The sequence below is a fragment of the Populus alba genome, chromosome 5 (genome assembly GCF_005239225.2).
Source record: "Populus alba chromosome 5, ASM523922v2, whole genome shotgun sequence".
Lineage (NCBI taxonomy): Eukaryota > Viridiplantae > Streptophyta > Magnoliopsida > Malpighiales > Salicaceae > Populus > Populus alba.
The window spans coordinates 7835192-7854064 of NC_133288.1; the positions used below are offsets into that span (position 1 = coordinate 7835192).

Sequence of the window (18873 nt, forward strand, 5' to 3'; positions counted from 1 at the left end):
AGTCGAATTGCCAGGTGGCAAGTTCAGTTGTCAGATATATGACATAGTTTATACAACAAGGAAAGCCGTGAAAGGAAGCGCCATTGCAGACCAACTTGGCTGAATTAATGCCGGTGGAAGATTATGAGCCATTAGATTTTGATTTCCCTGATGAAAAATGTATTATCAGTAGTGGGAGAAGAGAAGACAGATTGGTGGACCATGTTTTTTGACGGAAGCAGTAAATGTATTATGGTAATGGGGCCGGTGCAACGGTGATCATCTCTCCAGACCAGAAACAATATCCAGTTTCAGTTAAATTGTGTTTTGAATGTACCAACAATACTGCAGAATATGAGGCTTGTATCTTGGGTTTAGAAGCTGCATTAGAGTTGAAGATCAGAAAGATAGATGTATATGGGACTCAATGTTGATTATCTGTCAGGTGAAAGGGAGATGGCAAACAAAGGAAGAAAAGTTGAGGCCATTACCAGGAATATTTATCCACACTGTCAGATAGAATTCGAAGAGATAAGGTTCACCCATCTAGGAAGAGAAGGGAACCATTTTGCGGGATGCTTTGGCCACGTTAAGCTGCTATGGCAAACAATGGATCTCGGGCATAAGGTACATCCCGTACACACATAGACATCAGAAATAACCCAGACTCATTGCTACTCAGTTGAAGGAGAGGTAGATGGAAAGCCTTGGTACTACGATATCAAGAATTTGTTGCAAAATCAGGAATATCCAGTAGGAGCTTCGAAGATGGATAAGAAAACCCTAAGAAGGTTGGCCATGGATTTCTACCTGGACGGAGAGATTCTGTATAAAAGATCATTTGATGGAACTTTGCTAAGGTGTTTGAATGAGACAGATGCTAAAAATGCTTTACGGAGTGCATGAAGGATTTGTTCAACTCATGCTAACGGGCATATGGTAGCAAGGAAGATACAAAGGGCCGGTTACTTCTGGATGACATTAGAAAAGACTGCATCGACTATGTCAGGAAATGTCACAAGTGTCAGGTGCATAGTGATAAGGTCAATGCACCTCCAACTCCTCTGGTTAACCTAACATCTCCTTGGCCATTTGCAATGTGGGGAATTGATGTGATTGGACCAGTTAACCCAAAAGCCAGCAATGGACATAGATTCATCCTCGTAGCTATTGACTACTTCACGAAATGGGTAGAAGCCAGTTCGTATGCTCATGTAACACAGAAAGTGGTGAAGAAGTTTATAGAAAAAGATTTGATTTGTCGCTATGGTCCACATGACAAGATAGTGACCAATAATGCGCAGAATTTCAATAGCAAAATGATCGTGGAGCTTTGCACCAAGTGGAAAATCAAGCATTCAAATTCCTCACCATATAGGCCCAAGATGAATGGTGCCGTGGAAGCAGCCAACAAGAACATCAAGAAAATTATTCAAAAGATGGTAATCACTTATAAGGATTGGCATGAGATGTTGTCGTTCGCTCTCCATGCATATCGCACTGCCGTAAGGACCTCGACAGGAGCTACTCCGTATGCTCTGGTATATGGAATGGAGGCGGTGATGCCTTTGGAAGTAGAAATACCTTCGTTGAGGGTTTTAATGGATTCAGGGTTAGAAGAAGTTGAATGGGCTAAAGTAAGATATGAACAGTTAAACCTGATCAGTGAAAAGAGGTTGGCTGCAATCTGTCATCACCAACTTTACCAGAAGAGGATGGCCAAGGCATATGACAAGAAGGTCCGACCTCGCATATTCCAGGAAGGAGATCTAGTGATAAAGAAACTATTGGCTTTACCAGGAGAAGATCGAAGCAAATGGGCCCCAAATTATGAAGGTCCCTATATAGTGAAGAAGGCTTTCTCAGGAGGAGCTTTGAAATTGTCTAGAATGGATGGAGAAGATCTAGCCAGACCTGTGAATTCTGATTCTGTAAAGAGATATTATGTCTAATGTGTTCAGCTTTCTCCTAAAATTAATAAAGCAAGTTTGGTCATGATTTCTTTGTGTAAAGAACCCTTTTTTTTCATTGCATGGATTTCACAATGCGTAATTTGTTTCTCTCCGAAAAAATCTCTCGAAAGAATCGGTTTTGTGCATGATTACAAGGAATATATCATAAAACGCTCAAAAATGAAATTTAAGCTCTTCCTAGTAAAAAGGTGACTGAACCAAGCAAACCCTAAAGCTAACCATATGATGAAACCCTGCCCCTGATAGCATGTTTCCTTTCAAGATAAGAACAAGGTTTATCAATCCTAATAATGTGTGTTTTGAAATGAGGAAAGGCCATCTTTGTCATCCCTTCACTTTCTAAAAATTTTATCCTTTGTAGTCCCCATTTGAGCCGGATTGAGTTTCTTCTTTATGAAAACCCGACTAAGACCACACCCTACACTGGGGGCAATAAGAGATCTTTTGTTAAGGATGAAAACAATGGTAAAAAAAAAAAAAAAAAAAAAAAAAAAAAGAAAAGAAAAGGGTTGACAAAACACAAAAAAGGAGAGAAAGAAACGAGGACTTAGATATTTGGAAGTTAGAACCCCACAATTGGGGCAATCCCATGAAAAGAAAAAGAAAAAAGCCACAATTGGGGGCAATCCCATGAAAAGAAAAAGAAAAAAGATGATGGTTTGATAATGCTTGAAGACCAAGAGGAGGATCCTTAAGCAGGCTTCTCCAAATGCAACTTATGGGTCAGTTTCAAAAAAGAGTGGTCTAAAGTCCTTAAACCCTCAAACATTGTTGAGCCTTAAAGTGTCCTTTTCTTTCATATCCCATAGACATAGCCTACATTACAAGCATTCAGAAGTCCTTTCTAATCAAGTGCACATAATTTGGGTTAATAAACGTTGGTCTCATATCTCACAGGATTTGACAAATGAGTGATAATCCGCTTTTAGGAAACATTTTCCTTTTCTACACATCTTCTTCACATAGATACAGATACTTAAAGCTTAAACAGAAGGCCACCTTGGATAAAAAGCCTTGGCTTTAAAGACAAAACCGCAGTCCAGAAACCAAAATAGGATTTGCTTAAAAGAGTTTTTGATGCATATTTTGAAGGTTCCAGTTGTCATGTACAAATTCAAGTCTTTTGAAGGATTCTTTTGAAAAGATTTTGTTGCGTGTTGGAACGAAAACCAAAAAGCCTTTAATTCGAGAAAAACAAATTAAAGCACTGATAAGAGCATGTAAGAAGCAATGGCAAAACATGCATTTTAGAAAAAGGGTCACCTAATGACAAGGTTGGGGATTTTCTTCCTTGGGATGAGATGGAAAGAAGAGACTTGATGAGAAAGGAATCCAGCATGCCATTGCGAGCACATGAACAAGGTCGTATCAAGAGAGAGTGTCAGAAATTGAAGGAAGTGAGGGGACCTATGTTTCCAAAACAGGTAAGGATGCATGCATGGCATCCAACCACAAAGCATTGCATCAAACATTTTTGTTGACTTGGTAAAAAAAAAAAATCCGTAATAGTCCAGCAAGATTAGGGTCAAAGAAAGAATTGTTGATTTGGAGAAACAACAAAGATTCATGGTTTTGACCCTGGAATGGGAAGAAGATGAGATAAACTCTAACATTAGGGAAATCTCAAAGGAATAGGAAGATCAATCAAGAAGAATTTTCAATTCAAACCTTATCATCTTGAAGAACGAACATATTTATGGTTAAAGGAGATTGTCAGAAGGAATCGCAGGATTAACCACAACAGGATTTTGGTTCTGGTTGAAGGGGATCAGCGAAGGGATCTCAGTTCAGCCCAACCACACACACCTTGGTTATGGTTAAAGGGGATCGACGAAGAGATCTCAGTTTAACCTAATTGGAAAGGATTTGATTTTGGTTCCGGTTGAAGGGGATCGGCGAAGGGATCTCAGTTCAACCCAACCCTACACACACCTTGGTTATGGTTAAAGGGGATCGACGAAGAGATCTCAGTTTAACCTAATTGGAAAGGATTTGATTTTGGTTCCGGTTGAAGGGGATCGGCGAAGGGATCTCAGTTCAGCCCAACCACACAGGATTTTGGTTCTGGTTGAAGGGGATCAGCGAAAGGATCTCAGTTCAACCCAACCACACAGACCTTGGTTATGGTTAAAGGGGATCAGCGAAGAGATCTCAGTTTAACCTAATTGGAAAGGATTTGATTTTGGTTCTGGTTGAAGGGGATTGACAAAGGGATCTCAGTTCAACCCAACCACACAGGATTTTGGTTCTGGTTGAAGGGGATCAGCGAAAGGATCTCAGTTCAACCCAACCACACAGACCTTGGTTATGGTTAAAGGGGATCGGCGAAGGGATCTCAGTTTAACCTAATTGGAAAGGATTTTGGTTCTGATTGAAGGGGATCAGTGAAAGGATCTCAGTTCAGCCCAACCACACAGACCTTGGTTATGGTTAAAAGGGATCGGCGAAGAGCTCTCAGTTTAACCTGATTGGAAAGGATTTTGGTTCTGGTTGAAGGGGATCAGCAAAAGGATCTCAGTTCAGCCCAACCACACAGACCTTGGTTATGGTTAAAAGGGATCGACGAAGAGCTCTCAGTTTAACCTGATTGGAAAGGATTTTTTCGGTTCTGGTTGAAGGGGATCGGCGAAGGGATCTCAGTTTAGCCTAGCCACACAAAGATTTTAGTTCTGGTTGGAGAGAATTGCTATAAATGAAGGGTTTCGGATCAACAAAGTTATGAGAAGATCAGTTTCGGAAGTTTACTTTTGTTTATCTTTACAAAACTTACTTTGCAAAGTCCTTGCTTCGTAAGCATTGTAAAGAGGGGGCATCTGTTGTAACCCATTTTTGGGTCTCCGCAAAAAAATAAATAAATAGCCAAAGGAGGTTAGAAAAATAGCAAAGGGGGGAAGCGCTCAGAAAATGGTCAGAAAATTGGTTCAGGAGGTTAAAAATACAAAGATTGGATTTTTGGCAGTATATTCTTGAAGGATGAGGGCCCTATTTAGAAGGAAAATTTGAATTTTAAGGAAAAAGCCTAAATTTGGAGGTTTATGGATATGATTGGATTTTTAATGGGATTTTTAAGGGTTTGGATTGCGAGAAAAATTGATTTTTAAATCAATTTGGGCTTTAATTAGAAGAAATTTAAGTTCTGGGGCCAAAATATATTTTTTAGGAATTTATTAGGCCAAATCAGGGGCTTAATTGCATGAATTTTGAAGTTTAATGGCCAATTAGGGGTTTAATTGCGAAAATCCGAAACCAGGGACCAATTTGGAAAAGGCATGAATATAGAGGGAGCTGTATTGAATTGATTCAGGGGCCTAATTGAAGAAATTAGAAGTTTATTGATCAATTAAGGGCTAAATTGCATAAATCAGAGGCCAAGGACCAAAGTGAAAAATGCGGCCAACTATGGGGTCAGGGACCGAAATTGGTAGGGACGCAATTGAAAAGAAAAAGATGATTGAGGGCTGATTTGGAATTTAGCGCATTCTTGCGCCTTTTTTAAATGAAACGGCGCGTTTTATCCAATACGACGCCGTTTCATACTTAATTAAAAAAAAAAAAAACAGAAAAGGGCTAAACGGCGCCGTTTTGAACGGCACTGTTCCCCTTTCTTGCCCGCCTAACATACAGCAGTAAAGAAGGAAAAAAAATGTATATTTTATGGCGTTGGTCCCTCCAGCCCACCGATTGGTCGACCACCTACCGCACCGCCGAAACTGAAGGAGGCACGCCTGGACAGTCACGCCCAACCAGCCGCCGTATGACCCCACGATGAGAAGAAAAAAACACATGCTCACGGGCTATAAATGGAGGAAGAACAGCAGGAGAAAGGGGAGGAAAAAAAAGAAAAAAAGAAGAGAAAAACAGAGGGGAGAGCTGACAGATTATTGAAAGAAAACCGTGAGGGAGAGAGAGAGAACCAAGCTTTTGGAGAGGGACCGAAAGGGAGAAGAAAGCTGAGAACAACGTGAGAGAGGGGTTGTAGAAGAGAGGAAGGAAACTGAAGAAGAAGACAGAGGGAGAAGAGGAGAGAAAGAGAGCAGAGAAGAAGAGAAGAGAGAGAAGGGAATAGAAGAAAAAAACCAAAAAGAAGAAGAAGAAGTAGCAGTAGAGAAGAAAACGAAAAAAAAAAAGAGGAGAGAGAGAAGGAAAACGCAGAGTCACCGCCGGCCACCCCACTGTCAGCGCCGCTTCCTGTCACCACCAGCAGCTCCGCCATCGACGACAGCCACCACAGGTCAGCCCTCAACCCCTTATCTCGTTTTACTGTTCATCTTCTTGCATGCAGAACGTGCACAGTGCACGTTCTGCAAATTAATTACCCGGTTACTGTGCATGTGCACAGTAACTGCTAATTAATTAGCTGGTTACTGTGTGCACAATAACCGGGTTACTGTGCACACAGTAACCGGCTAATTAAATGTTTTCTATCTTGGGCGGGCCGGAACATCAGCCCAGCCCATGCGGCTGGGCTGAGTCCAGCCCTGTTGCCTTTGGGCCGGAACATCAGCCCAGCCCATGCGGCTGGGCTGAGTCCAGCCTTGTGGATGGCCCAATATAGGCCCAGCCCAAGCCATTTTATTATATATATATATATATATATTTGTGTTTTTTTTTGTACATATAATTTTTTTTTTTTAAATAATAATAATAATAAATTGTGTTTTCACACAGATTTTTCTACGTCATTTTTTGGCTAATATTGGTTTGTATTTTTTTATATTATAAAAATATAAATTTGATATTAAAAAATAAAAAAAATATTCAAAAAAAAAAAAACAAAACAAAAATTTTGTTTTCATGCATACGGCCAAGTGTCTCAAAACTAAAAATTCATATTGTATTTTTTCATACACAAAAAAAATATATTTTAGCATGCATTTTGGCTTTAATAACCAGTTTATTAAAGTCAAGAGAATATTGGCCAATATTTCAAAAACAACAAAAATTTTATTTTTTGGACAATAAAACCTGGGGTATGACATTACACGTAATGCGTATTTCAGATATTTAATTCTTTTTTTGTTTGGACAATAGAACCCGGGGTATGACATTACATGTAATGCATATCCTGGACAATAGGAAACCACAACGTGACTTAGATTTTATTAGACAATACAATGCAGCTTACCTTAGGTAGGGCGTAGTTGGGGTGCTAATACCTTCCCTTTACGCAACCAGTCTCCGTACCCCATCTCTGAGACCAGTTAGGGTTCCTAGTAACCAGAATACTAGGTGGCGACTCCCAGTCCATTTTTAGCTTAGAGACAAAGAACTCCTTATCTCACCATATTTTCCGTGCCAAATAGACAACATACCACACCCTCATGAAGGGTTGGTAGTGGACGATCGTCGCGCCGCCGCACAAGTGCGACAATCATCTCAACAAATTAAAACATCAAAAAGATAATAACATTCTCATTATATTCTATTTTAAAAAAAGAAATTGACAACATCTCCCATATACGAGAGATTATCTAAAATTTTATTACCTGTAAAAATATATATATATATATATATATATATATATATATATATATATATATATATATATATATATATATATCAATAAATAAAACCACAAACCAATTCCATTTTATTTATGACTACTATTCACCAATTTTAACTTTTTCAAACACATTTATACAAGTTTAGCAACAAAACCTATTTTACCACCATTTTCCTTCCTTTCTTACCTAGACTAAAATTCAAAACCCAAAATTCATGATTTATTTTCTAAAATCCAATACCACCATAACATAAAAGCAACAATATCATTCCATTACAATTCAAGACAAATTATTTCAAACATACAAACTACTTTCAAATATGTAAATATGTTATAGCTACAAATCTATTGATATCACATAATATCACATAATCTAGACCAGTTAAGCCATCCTCCCCTAATAAAAATCAAGCAAAATAGGTGTCACCTTCTCTTCCTTGAGCTTTAGCTTTTGATTTTAAGATTTGTTCATTCTAAATTATGTTTCACTTATAATCATGTCTTTATTTTAGTTTTTATCGATAAAATAATGGATTTTTATGCCTAAAAGTTATAGGAAAACTAAAAAAGTTTGTATTTTCAATTTTAATTATATATTTTTATCAAAGTTACAGGAACACTAGAAAAACTAAAAGTTATAAGAACATTGAAAGTTACAATTTATAAAAAATCATCTTTCAGCTCAATCATTTACCTCATACCATTAACATTTTTTACACAAACAATATTTGCCTTAACAACATTTCTTGCATTCAAAGCTGAAATCTTTGTCAATTGATTAACATTAACATAATTCTCCAAATCACCTAATTTAATTTCTTTAAAATCAATAGCTCTTTGTATATCATTCTTCAATTCATTATTTTTAAAATCAAAACCATAAAAAAAAACAAACAAAAAAAAAACCAACTAAACTCCTTAACCTCTCATTACAAACCTTTAAAAACTCCTCTTTAACTTTTCTCTTAATTGCATTCACAATAAACTCTTTAAAACTACCCCCCACATATAAACCAAACGGGAAAACCGAACAACATAAACCAAAATAGAAGCTGAAAAAACTATAATTAAAGAATCCCTAACCCTAGAAATATCTAATGCAGGCATAAAGACATGTTTATTATTATTAGTAAACAAACTTGTTACTAAGCATTTTAACAAATTATTCTAAATAAGCTTTATTTCATGATTTCACAACAAAAAAAGGAAGAGCAGAGACTTTAGTTAGCTTTTTAATTTGTATATGTTTCTTAGTTTTTTAATTTATCGTCATTAGTTAGCATGATAATATTTATTGGTATATATGATTCTCAACTTATTTTATTAAATATAAACATTAACTTTTTAATTTATAATTAAATTTTTTCATAATGTTAAAACATTTATATTTTTTTGTGTTTAAAACTTTTAATTTCACTTGCAAAGAAGCACAAGTAAATTGACTAGTTTACTTGTATAATTTTTTCTTCTTAATGTAGTAATTAGCTTGCTGTACAGATCGATCATTTTTGTAATTTAACTAAAATAACAGTGTAAAAATTCACTAGGTAAAACTTGAATATGTAAAATCTCCTACTGCTACCTCCCATGAAATTCTATATTTTTATTTTTACTTTGAGAGCTCCAAGAATGCAAGGTGTTTTGTTGTTCTCGTTATCCCGTCCACCCCATCTTTTATAGGCACTAGTTTACATGATAAGTCAGTCAAATTTTTTTTATGGTATTTATAATAGGAGATAAATATAAACAAAAGAAAGAATTCATATTTAGATGATGTTTGGCTACGCGACTGCAACTACGTTTTAATTAAAACGCAATTGGCAGCCGTTTGGTAATGGAAAAAAAATGAGTTATTGTTCATGGATCCCACATGTTTTTTACGTTCGGACCGTAGGTAATGAAAATAATGAATTCATGCTTTTAACGTACTGTGCATGCTAATTGCACTGTTCACTAAACAATGCAATTAGCATGAACAGTGCACACTAATGCACTGTTCACGTTTTTTTCTTTTTTTTCACTATATTAAATTTTTTAACATTTTTAACATTTTTTTTAAAAAAAAACACTAGTTAAACAGTGCACACTAATGCACTGTTCACATTTTTTTTTTTAGTGTATTAAATTTTTTAACATTTAAAAAAAAAAACACTAGTTTAAAGTGAATTAAATTCACTCGCACTGTGATGTGAACAATATTTTTTTTCCCGAAAAACTAGTATAGAGTGAATTAAAATTCACTTGCACTGTAATATCAATTTTATACCTGATAATATTTTATTTACGCTAAAAAAATAATGAAAACTGTAATTCTTATCAAATGAATTTTGTACGTAATGGAATTATAAATAGTTTAATGGAATAATAAAAATATTTTATATAAAGTATTTTTTTTATTTCATGATGTAATATGAGTAATTAATTCTACAATATTTAAATTTAAAACCATCAATATTAATATATATTTTTTAAAATTATTTTATAACCCCAATTTCAAAAGCATTCTTAACCAAACACATTAAATTACTTTTTTTTTAACTTCAATTTCAACCACAGTTTTAACCAAACACCTATTTTTTCAAACTAACCTCAACTAAAAATATTTTTTATAAAACAATTTTTTTCAAAACCACAATAAAATATCAATCTTCTTTTCAAAAAAATACTTTCTTAATTCTTTTTCTCATATTTTCCATCTCCTTTTTATATTTAATTTTCTACTTTACTATAAATACTTATAATTACAACTTTGGAAAATAGATCCAGCCCACTAAAACTCAATAAGAAAAAAAAAAAATCGAAGCCGTAACCCACAAAAAATGAAAAACCCTAGTCAACCACACACATAAATACCCTTTAAAGAGCTAGCCACCTGCACCTCTCGCTCGTCTCATACATATATTTGAGAGAGTGAGTGACCCAAAAAGCATCACTCTCTCCTTCTCTCGCCGCATCCTTCTCTCCGGAAGCTATCTCTCCTCTTTTAATTCTTAATGTCCTCTCTGTCTAGATGTGTTAGTAAACAAACAAACTGTAAAGAATATATCATAGTTTTTTGGGAGCTCTTAGTCATTATTAGCGTTAAGTATGATTATAACTTCATTGATGTTTCTTTTGGGTCTTATTACCAATTGGGTTTTTAATGTATCTTTGTTTTCGTTGAGTATATCAAACATGATTGATTTGTATGTTGTTTTGCTCAATAATTTGATGGGGTTGATGAAACCCTGTTGCTGTTTTTGTGTGTTTATGCAGGTGGTATTGATATTGTCATTGGAGTTTTAGAAACTAGTCAAGATGGTGAAGTTTACAGCAGAGGAGCTTCGGCGTATTATGGACTACAAGCATAACATCCGTAATATGTCCGTTATTGCTCATGTTGATCATGGTAAGAGTTTTCTTTTTCACTTATGTGAGTTGCTGCCAATTGGATACATCCGTTTGAATTGAATTTATATACTTTATGTTTTTCACTGGACGATTTGTTGTTCTTGAATGTATATATCCGTTTGAATTGAATATATATATTCGACTCTGAAGTGCATCCGTTAGTTGTTTTCTTCTTTGGGCGGTCCTTATCTTTCTATGTTCTCCAATATAGTAGGTTAGGTGGTTACATGGATAAAGTTCCTGAATCGTTATCCCTTTGTTTGTTGGAAGTGTTTCAAGTACTTTCTGCTGTCCACTTTTTTGACATTTCTATTGGCGTTTAAATTCTTATTTTACTTTTTTAAAAATATTTATGCTACTATCAAGTTCTTATATTATTATCTTGTGCTTAAAATTCTTTGTTGCTGCATTTAAACTTTGCAATTTATATCCCACAGGAAAATCAACACTTACAGATTCTCTTGTTGCCGCTGCTGGTATCATTGCCCAAGAGGTTGCTGGTGATGTCCGAATGACAGATACCCGTGCCGATGAGGCAGAGCGCGGTATCACTATAAAATCTACTGGTATCTCTCTATATTATGAGATGGCTGATGAAGCCCTCAAGAACTTCAAGGGAGAGAGACAAGGGAACGAGTATCTCATCAATCTTATTGACTCCCCTAGACACGTCGACTTTTCATCTGAGGTCACAGCTGCTCTTCGAATTACTGATGGTGCCCTCGTGGTGGTGGACTGTATCGAGGGTGTCTGTGTTCAAACTGAAACCGTGCTTCGACAGGCTTTGGGTGAGAGGATCAGGCCTGTCTTGACTGTCAACAAGATGGACAGGTGTTTCCTGGAGCTCCAGGTTGATGGGGAGGAGGCTTATCAGACATTCTCTAGGGTTATTGAGAATGCCAATGTCATCATGGCAACATATGAAGATCCCCTCCTTGGTGACTGTCAGGTCTACCCTGAAAAGGGTACTGTTGCTTTCTCTGCTGGTTTGCATGGTTGGGCTTTCACTTTGACCAACTTTGCCAAGATGTACGCCTCAAAGTTTAACGTGGATGAGGGTAAGATGATGGAGAGGCTGTGGGGTGAGAACTTCTTCGATCCTGCTACCAAGAAGTGGAGCAGCAAGAACACCGGTTCTCCCACATGCAAGCGTGGTTTTGTGCAATTTTGTTATGAGCCAATCAAGCAGATTATTAACACTTGCATGAATGACCAAAAGGATAAATTGTGGCCCATGCTCCAAAAGCTTGGTGTTGTCATGAAGTCTGAGGAGAAGGACTTGATGGGAAAGGCTTTGATGAAGCGTGTGATGCAGACATGGCTGCCAGCAAGTACTGCTCTGCTTGAAATGATGATCTTTCACCTCCCCTCTCCTGCCAAGGCTCAAAAATACCGTGTGGTTGTACGAGGGTCCTCTTGATGATGTTTATGCCAATGCTATCAGGAATTGCGACCCTGAAGGTCCCCTCATGCTTTATGTATCTAAGATGATTCCTGCATCTGACAAGGGTAGATTTTTTGCCTTCGGGCGTGTTTTTTCTGGAAAGGTATCCACTGGTCTGAAGGTTAGGATCATGGGACCAAACTTTGTCCCTGGTGAGAAGAAGGACCTGTATGTGAAGAGTGTGCAGAGAACCGTCATTTGGATGGGAAAGAGGCAAGAAACAGTTGAGGATGTGCCTTGTGGTAACACTGTTGCCATGGTTGGTTTGGATCAGTTCATCACCAAGAATGCCACTTTAACAAACGAGAAGGAAGTTGATGCCCACCCTATTCGTGCTATGAAGTTCTCCGTGTCTCCAGTTGTGCGTGTGGCTGTTCAATGTAAGGTGGCATCTGACCTCCCAAAGCTTGTTGAAGGTCTGAAGCGGTTGGCCAAGTCTGATCCCATGGTTGTCTGTTCCATCGAGGAATCTGGAGAGCATATCATTGCTGGTGCAGGAGAACTCCACCTTGAGATCTGTTTGAAGGATTTGCAGGAAGACTTTATGGGTGGGGCTGAGATCATCAAGTCTGATCCTGTTGTCTCTTTCCGTGAGACTGTCCTGGAGAAGTCCTGCCGTGTGGTGATGAGCAAATCTCCTAACAAGCACAACCGTCTCTACATGGAGGCACGACCCATGGAAGAGGGGCTTGCTGAGGCTATTGATGACGGCCGTATTGGTCCAAGAGACGATCCTAAGAATCGTGCCAAGATCCTGTCAGAGGAGTTTGGTTGGGACAAGGATCTTGCTAAGAAAATCTGGTGTTTTGGTCCTGAGACTACGGGACCCAACATGGTTGTTGATATGTGTAAGGGAGTTCAGTACCTTAATGAAATCAAGGATTCTGTTGTTGCTGGGTTCCAATGGGCTTCAAAGGAAGGTGCTTTGGCTGAAGAAAACATGAGAGGTATCTGCTTTGAAGTCTGTGACGTGGTTCTCCATGCTGATGCCATTCACAGAGGTGGTGGTCAGGTTATTCCAACTGCCAGGAGGGTTAACTATGCTTCCCAGATCACTGCCAAGCCCAGGCTTCTTGAGCCTGTTTACTTGGTGGAGATCCAAGCTCCAGAGCAGGCTCTTGGTGGTATCTACAGCGTTCTTAACCAGAAACGTGGTCACGTGTTTGAAGAAATGCAGAGGCCCGGGACTCCCTTATACAACATTAAGGCATACCTTCCTGTCATAGAGTCTTTTGGATTTTCAGGGACTTTGAGGGCTGCAACATCAGGACAGGCTTTCCCACAATGTGTTTTCGATCACTGGGACATGATGTCTTCTGATCCTTTGGAGGCTGGCACACAAGCAGCTCAGCTTGTTACTGATATCAGGAAGCGGAAGGGTTTGAAGGAGCAGATGACACCTCTATCTGACTTTGAGGACAAGCTATAAGCATTTTCCCGTTCTTGTTAAAGCAATTTGGTTACCTTGAGAGATGATGAAGCAGAAGGACCAATTTTGCTGCTTGGTTCTTTGCAGCCTCATCATTTGAGATGTTTTGAAATTTTGTTACCGTGGATTAGTAGTCGACCTATAGGAACAGTGGGTCATTTTTTCCGTCTTCTCTTGTAAGAACTCCGCACATGTTGTGTTGTGATGAAGTTGGTATTCTTTAAACTCTTACATTATCATCATGCTATATTTAATTTTCAGATGGTGCATTCCTTAATGCTATTATGTATGTGTTTGTGGTGATTATATCTGCAGTCTATATGCTATTTAGAAGATCATATTCGGTCCCTTTTTTTCATGTCTGATAAGTAGTCTAGACTTTGTGTTTGTGATCTGTGACTCGTGGCATTGTATTTTTCAACCGTGTAACTTGAGAGTTGATTGTTCTTTTCATGTCTCAATGTTGGCAGCGAAGCCTTTCTTTGCGCTCTTATCTTGCTTTCTTGAGATTTGTTGAATATATGTTTGGATTGTGTAAAAGATGTAACTGGAGTCGGTGCAGAGTTGTTTGTAATTTTCTCAGCAACCACTTCTTTTTCTCTCTCTTCTAGATTTGGAATTTTTAATGAAATGAGCAAAATTGTTGTGCCTGCCGGTGTAATTTTATGTTGTTAAGGAGTAATTAGTTGTGTATTATATTAGTTATTTTATGGGTAATTTGTTTGAAAAGGGGAAGAAAAAAAAGTAACATAAATCCTAAAATATTAATCCACATTGCAAATAAATCTCAATAACCAAGAATTGAAAATGGGCATGGCAAGGAACTAGAAAATGGAATGGAACATTGCAGAGAAAATATACTGATCACATCTCGCAAGTAAAACGCCTTCCATTACAAGAATTGAAAACATATATAATGTGGGAAGACAAGTGAATTACTGATCACTAGAAATTGCTTTGCAACAGATATGCTCTTGCAAGGGTGTTGAAGTTTCTTTCATAGTTTTTTCTTACCTCTTTTTCGACAGGGAGAGAAGAAGAACTTGGCTAATTAAATCCTATATTTAAGACCTAAAAATCAATAATGATTCCATAAGCTGGACATGCCCACTTCAGATATGTAGCTCTCTGAACTACCTTCTCCTAAGCTTGGTGACCCTTTAAGGTTGCCATAGCTTTCCATCTTGGTAAGGTTATTCAAAACAGCTTTTAGTACCAATGTGTCACAAGAAAAAGAGTCTAATGGAGTGGTAATATCCATAGGAACTTTTCCAAATGAGCTCGTACACTTAGCGGGTGTGTTTGGAGCTTCCATCTGGGTGGTGAACGGAGCCAGGAGATTTTGGCTGGTTTGGTTTTGTGAAAAAATGGAGAAGCAGGGCACTTGCTCGTGCTCATCTAAATTGGGTTGAGTTTGCTCATAAGTGATGTATGAATCCAATAATGCAGGCAAAGATGAAGAACCTGTGTCATCGTTGCAGCTTTCCATGCTAGGTTTGGTCACAACTTCTCTGTTATTTTTATAGAACACTCGACATAAAACCCAATCTTCCTGTATGCACCAAGAAAAAAAAAAGGTGAGAAATGGTGGTCATGATATTATGCCTTACAAGCTAAGAATAATAAATATATAATTAGGCTTGCATAAGATGATTATAAAATACACATCTTAGGTCAGCTACTAATGTGATTTTATATTAGCACGCTTGCCGTGACTAGTTGAACAAATTAATTTTGACTTTTTTGTTTTTTTTGGGCTCCGAGAGAAGTCCACAAGATTAATTAAACTATTTCCAAATAAATTATTTTTTATTTAAATGTTGACGTGATTTGTTGTAGGTGTTTGATTGTGATGGATTATGTTTTTTAAAGTATTTTTGAAATTATTTTTTATTTTTAAAAATAATTAAATTAATGCTGAAGTCAATAATGAAATTTTATCATGCTGGATTCAACATACGTACGGAATAAAAAAAAAAAACGTTAGTAGAAGACAAGAGGTACCATGATTCGTGCAAAAACTCAAGGAAAAGATGCAAATGCGTAGAAAAACCTTGAGCATGGAGCTTCGTCAAAAGTCAAAGCTGGGCCAAAAGTAAATTTCAAAACATTGACTTATTCATATAGTGTGAATGTGATAAACCCACCTTATCTGAAGAAATGTTTGGGGGACCAAGAGGTCCTTCAAGGCGAAACTCATGCATGACCCAGTCAGTTCTTTTCCCTTTGGGTGCCCTACCCTGGTAGAACACCAAGGTCTTTCTCATGCCAACAAGAGTGCCCTTGCGTAGGACATGCCTGTCCTTCCCTGTGGCTTTCCAATATCCAGTAGCTGTTGCACGATTAGTTCTCAATCCAGTTGCATACTTGCGATCTCTTTGGCTATAGAAATACCATTCCTTGCCTCCTACGCGTGCCGCTTCTGCCATATTCCCACACGTAAATATTATAAGAAATTATTCACACGTCTTTTAACTAATTGAATTGAACAGCAAGACTGTAAATCTGTGAACTAAGGTAAACTCAAAGCAAAAGGGAAAAAATTAAAAAGTAAAGAGTAAGGTATAAAACCAAAGACTTCGATGGCTTTACCAACATTCAAGAGTCAGACATAAAATGCAGGACTTTGGTTACCGGTTAGGTCAGCACTGAATGTCTTCGAAGACATCCAAATTAAGGCACTGATTTAACATCGAATTGGACGGTGAAACGTCCGGTCCGACAGCCTGAGGCCATGGATTTTAAGGCATTCTCTTATCTCATGACTTGATCGTGAAAACACACGGTTCAACTCACTTCAACATCGAAACTGTGCCTTTTTAATGCCTTGATTGGGATTTGCGAAGGCAAGATTATCTTGGACTTGGAGTTTTGTTTTCAATGATATGATATGGAAGCCCAATTGCAAGCAGACAATGTTTGGAGTTTTTTTTTTTTCCTTTTATGATCATGAATTTGTTATGGTGACCCGGTGTGATGATATTCAGTCTATAGTGAAATAATTTTTAAAAAAGAAATCACTAATGAGGTCAATATCAAAGGTATTTCATATGACTGGGCATGGATAAGCACATGATGGCACCAAAAGCGACTCCTCATGCGGCTAAAATATATAGATGACTGTAATCAAATAATAGTAATGCTATGTTAAGAGGTCACTGTCCATGTATTAATGAGAAATTATTCAAGGTAACCTTGGTGAAATATACAAGGTGACAAAAACGAAGGTTTCTTGCTTACGACTGTGACGCGTGTGATCTACAAATTCGATTTGAATATTGTGGTAAATAAATAGGAGGAAAAACGACATGGAGGACTTTAATATTCAGTGAAGGCGAGTGATGACAAGCCATGTTGGATTTGGTAGGAATTAGAGGGTTAAAATCCAATTACTTTGAGCTATGTGTGATCATAAGAGAGTGGTGGGCACGAGGTATGGACAATAAGGCATATGACTTTAGGTTTTTGCTTAGCTATTTCAATCGCTTTCATGATTTTTTATTTTAGGTGATTTGGGATAGTGCCAAGAATGTCAATATCTTCAAAAAAAAAAAAAAAACTGAATATATATGAGATATTTTTATTTCATTTTACTTTTGAAAAGTATTTAGCTGGGGAGATATTTTATTTCCTAGCATATGTAGAAGCCTAATTTAATTGGCAATTACAAGGAGGTGGTTGAGCATTTCCATATAGAATACGGTGGAGAAAACCACAAAATATTTTATTTCAAGTTATCAAGAACTTACCAAATATCAACCCCTCACCAGTAAGATGCAGTTTGCCTACAAAAACTAGAGCAACTTTTATATTTTTTATGCTATGACAAAACCATTTATTCTTTTATTTCAGCACAGATTAATTAAATGATTCAATCTGGTGTAGATATGTTATATCCAGAGGCATGCATTATGTGATGAACAGCTTATATAGGAACATGCATCACCAGAATTATCAAATACATAAATGAAATACGTTGCTATCATCCTTATCCCGAGAAAGTGAAAGAGAAAAAAACCCATGTCCCTTGCTTAAACATCAAGAGCTTAGTCAATGGGGGTGTATTATAAGCCTTCAAACCAACCTAAAGCAGTATAGATGTAGACAATAACTCGTGGGAAGAGCTAGAGCATCTAGTGATTAAGATCATCATATCGCCAGTATTCCTCCCTCCTTTACAAGTTACCAAAACAACAAAACAAAGAAAGAAGCACTGTTCTAGTGTGTGCATGGAAGCGCTTAACGAATAGAAAATCATAAATAATACAAACACAAATGATTCAATGGGAGTGGAGCTGTGAACAAATGATATAATGAGTGCAATTGACATGAAAATCACGGTGAAAGTGATGATTAATTGTAAGTATGGGATCATGATTATAACGAGGATTTAAAACTCACCAGGGATATCCCAAGGCTCACACTTGTTGAGGTCAACTTCTATCATAAGAAGGGAATCACAGCACTGAGAAGCCTTGTTCATCAAGTAATCGCATACGAGTTCTTCATCTCTTGGATGAAACCTGAACCCCGGTGGCAGCTTTGCCTCCACAAAGCTTATGTTGCTCATTTTCCTCTCCCTTTCAACGGACAAGGCAAGCTAATTAACAGAAACACAGTATTTATACTGCCAACAACAAAGTGAACAGAGGAAGAAGAGATAATATAATATCCCCTCTACCAACAAGGCCAAGTGGTGGTGTATATAAGGCAAAATTAACCAGGCAAAGTCAACTTTGTAGTTCCGCATAAAAAAGGAAGGTTAGGATGTTTGCTTATGTATGACATAAGATGGGCCAATCACTGCCTATCTGCTGATGACAGCACACCATGATGGACGGTCTTTGATTTCAAACTATTTGGAATTGATGGTGCTCAGTCTTAGCTCATAAACCAGCCAAAAAGATTATGATGACTGATGACAGCACCACAATTCCTTATTCAAGGGGTCTCCTGTTCCACGTGGCATCAGACTCCTCTTGTACTAATCCATGTTCCTCAATTCTGCAAGAGTGTTGAGTTCATCTTGCTTGTAATTATTGGAGATTGTCCATGGGAAAAATTCAATACCTCTCCTTTTTGCCACCTCAAAATTAAGGAGATGAAAACAACGTTGATGATTCATCAACCTACAATTCCTCCCTCCCTTTCCCTC

The 18873-nt window shown here is 37.4% G+C and overlaps 1 protein-coding gene and 1 pseudogene across 1 annotated transcript; one reads left to right on the top strand and one right to left on the bottom strand.

Annotated features, from left to right (window-relative positions):
- The first annotated feature begins 10323 nt into the window (after positions 1-10323).
- Positions 10324-14000, top strand: LOC118057860 (elongation factor 2-like; annotated as a pseudogene).
- Positions 14001-14543: 543 nt separating this feature from the next.
- Positions 14544-18415, bottom strand: LOC118057867 (NAC domain-containing protein 21/22). Its single transcript, XM_035070588.2, has 3 exons — positions 18120-18415; positions 15866-16140; positions 14544-15270 (listed from the first exon to the last, which is right to left on the bottom strand). The coding sequence occupies exons 1-3, from the start codon at positions 18286-18288 to the stop codon at positions 14797-14799; spliced, it is 918 nt and encodes a 305-aa protein (XP_034926479.1). The 5' UTR covers positions 18289-18415; the 3' UTR covers positions 14544-14796.
- Between the last annotated feature and the right edge of the window lie 458 nt (positions 18416-18873).

Excerpts from the sequence above, each read along its gene's own strand:
- LOC118057867 (XM_035070588.2), bottom strand. The coding sequence starts at position 18,288 with ATGAGCAACATAAGCTTTGTGGAGGCAAAGCTGCCACCGGGGTTCAGG. Across the intron at positions 16,141-18,119 it reads TGAGCCTTGGGATATCCCTG|AAGCGGCACGCGTAGGAGGC; the intron begins GTGAGTTTTAAA and ends GGAATATGGCAG. Across the intron at positions 15,271-15,865 it reads CAAACATTTCTTCAGATAAG|GAAGATTGGGTTTTATGTCG; the intron begins GTGGGTTTATCA and ends TGGTGCATACAG.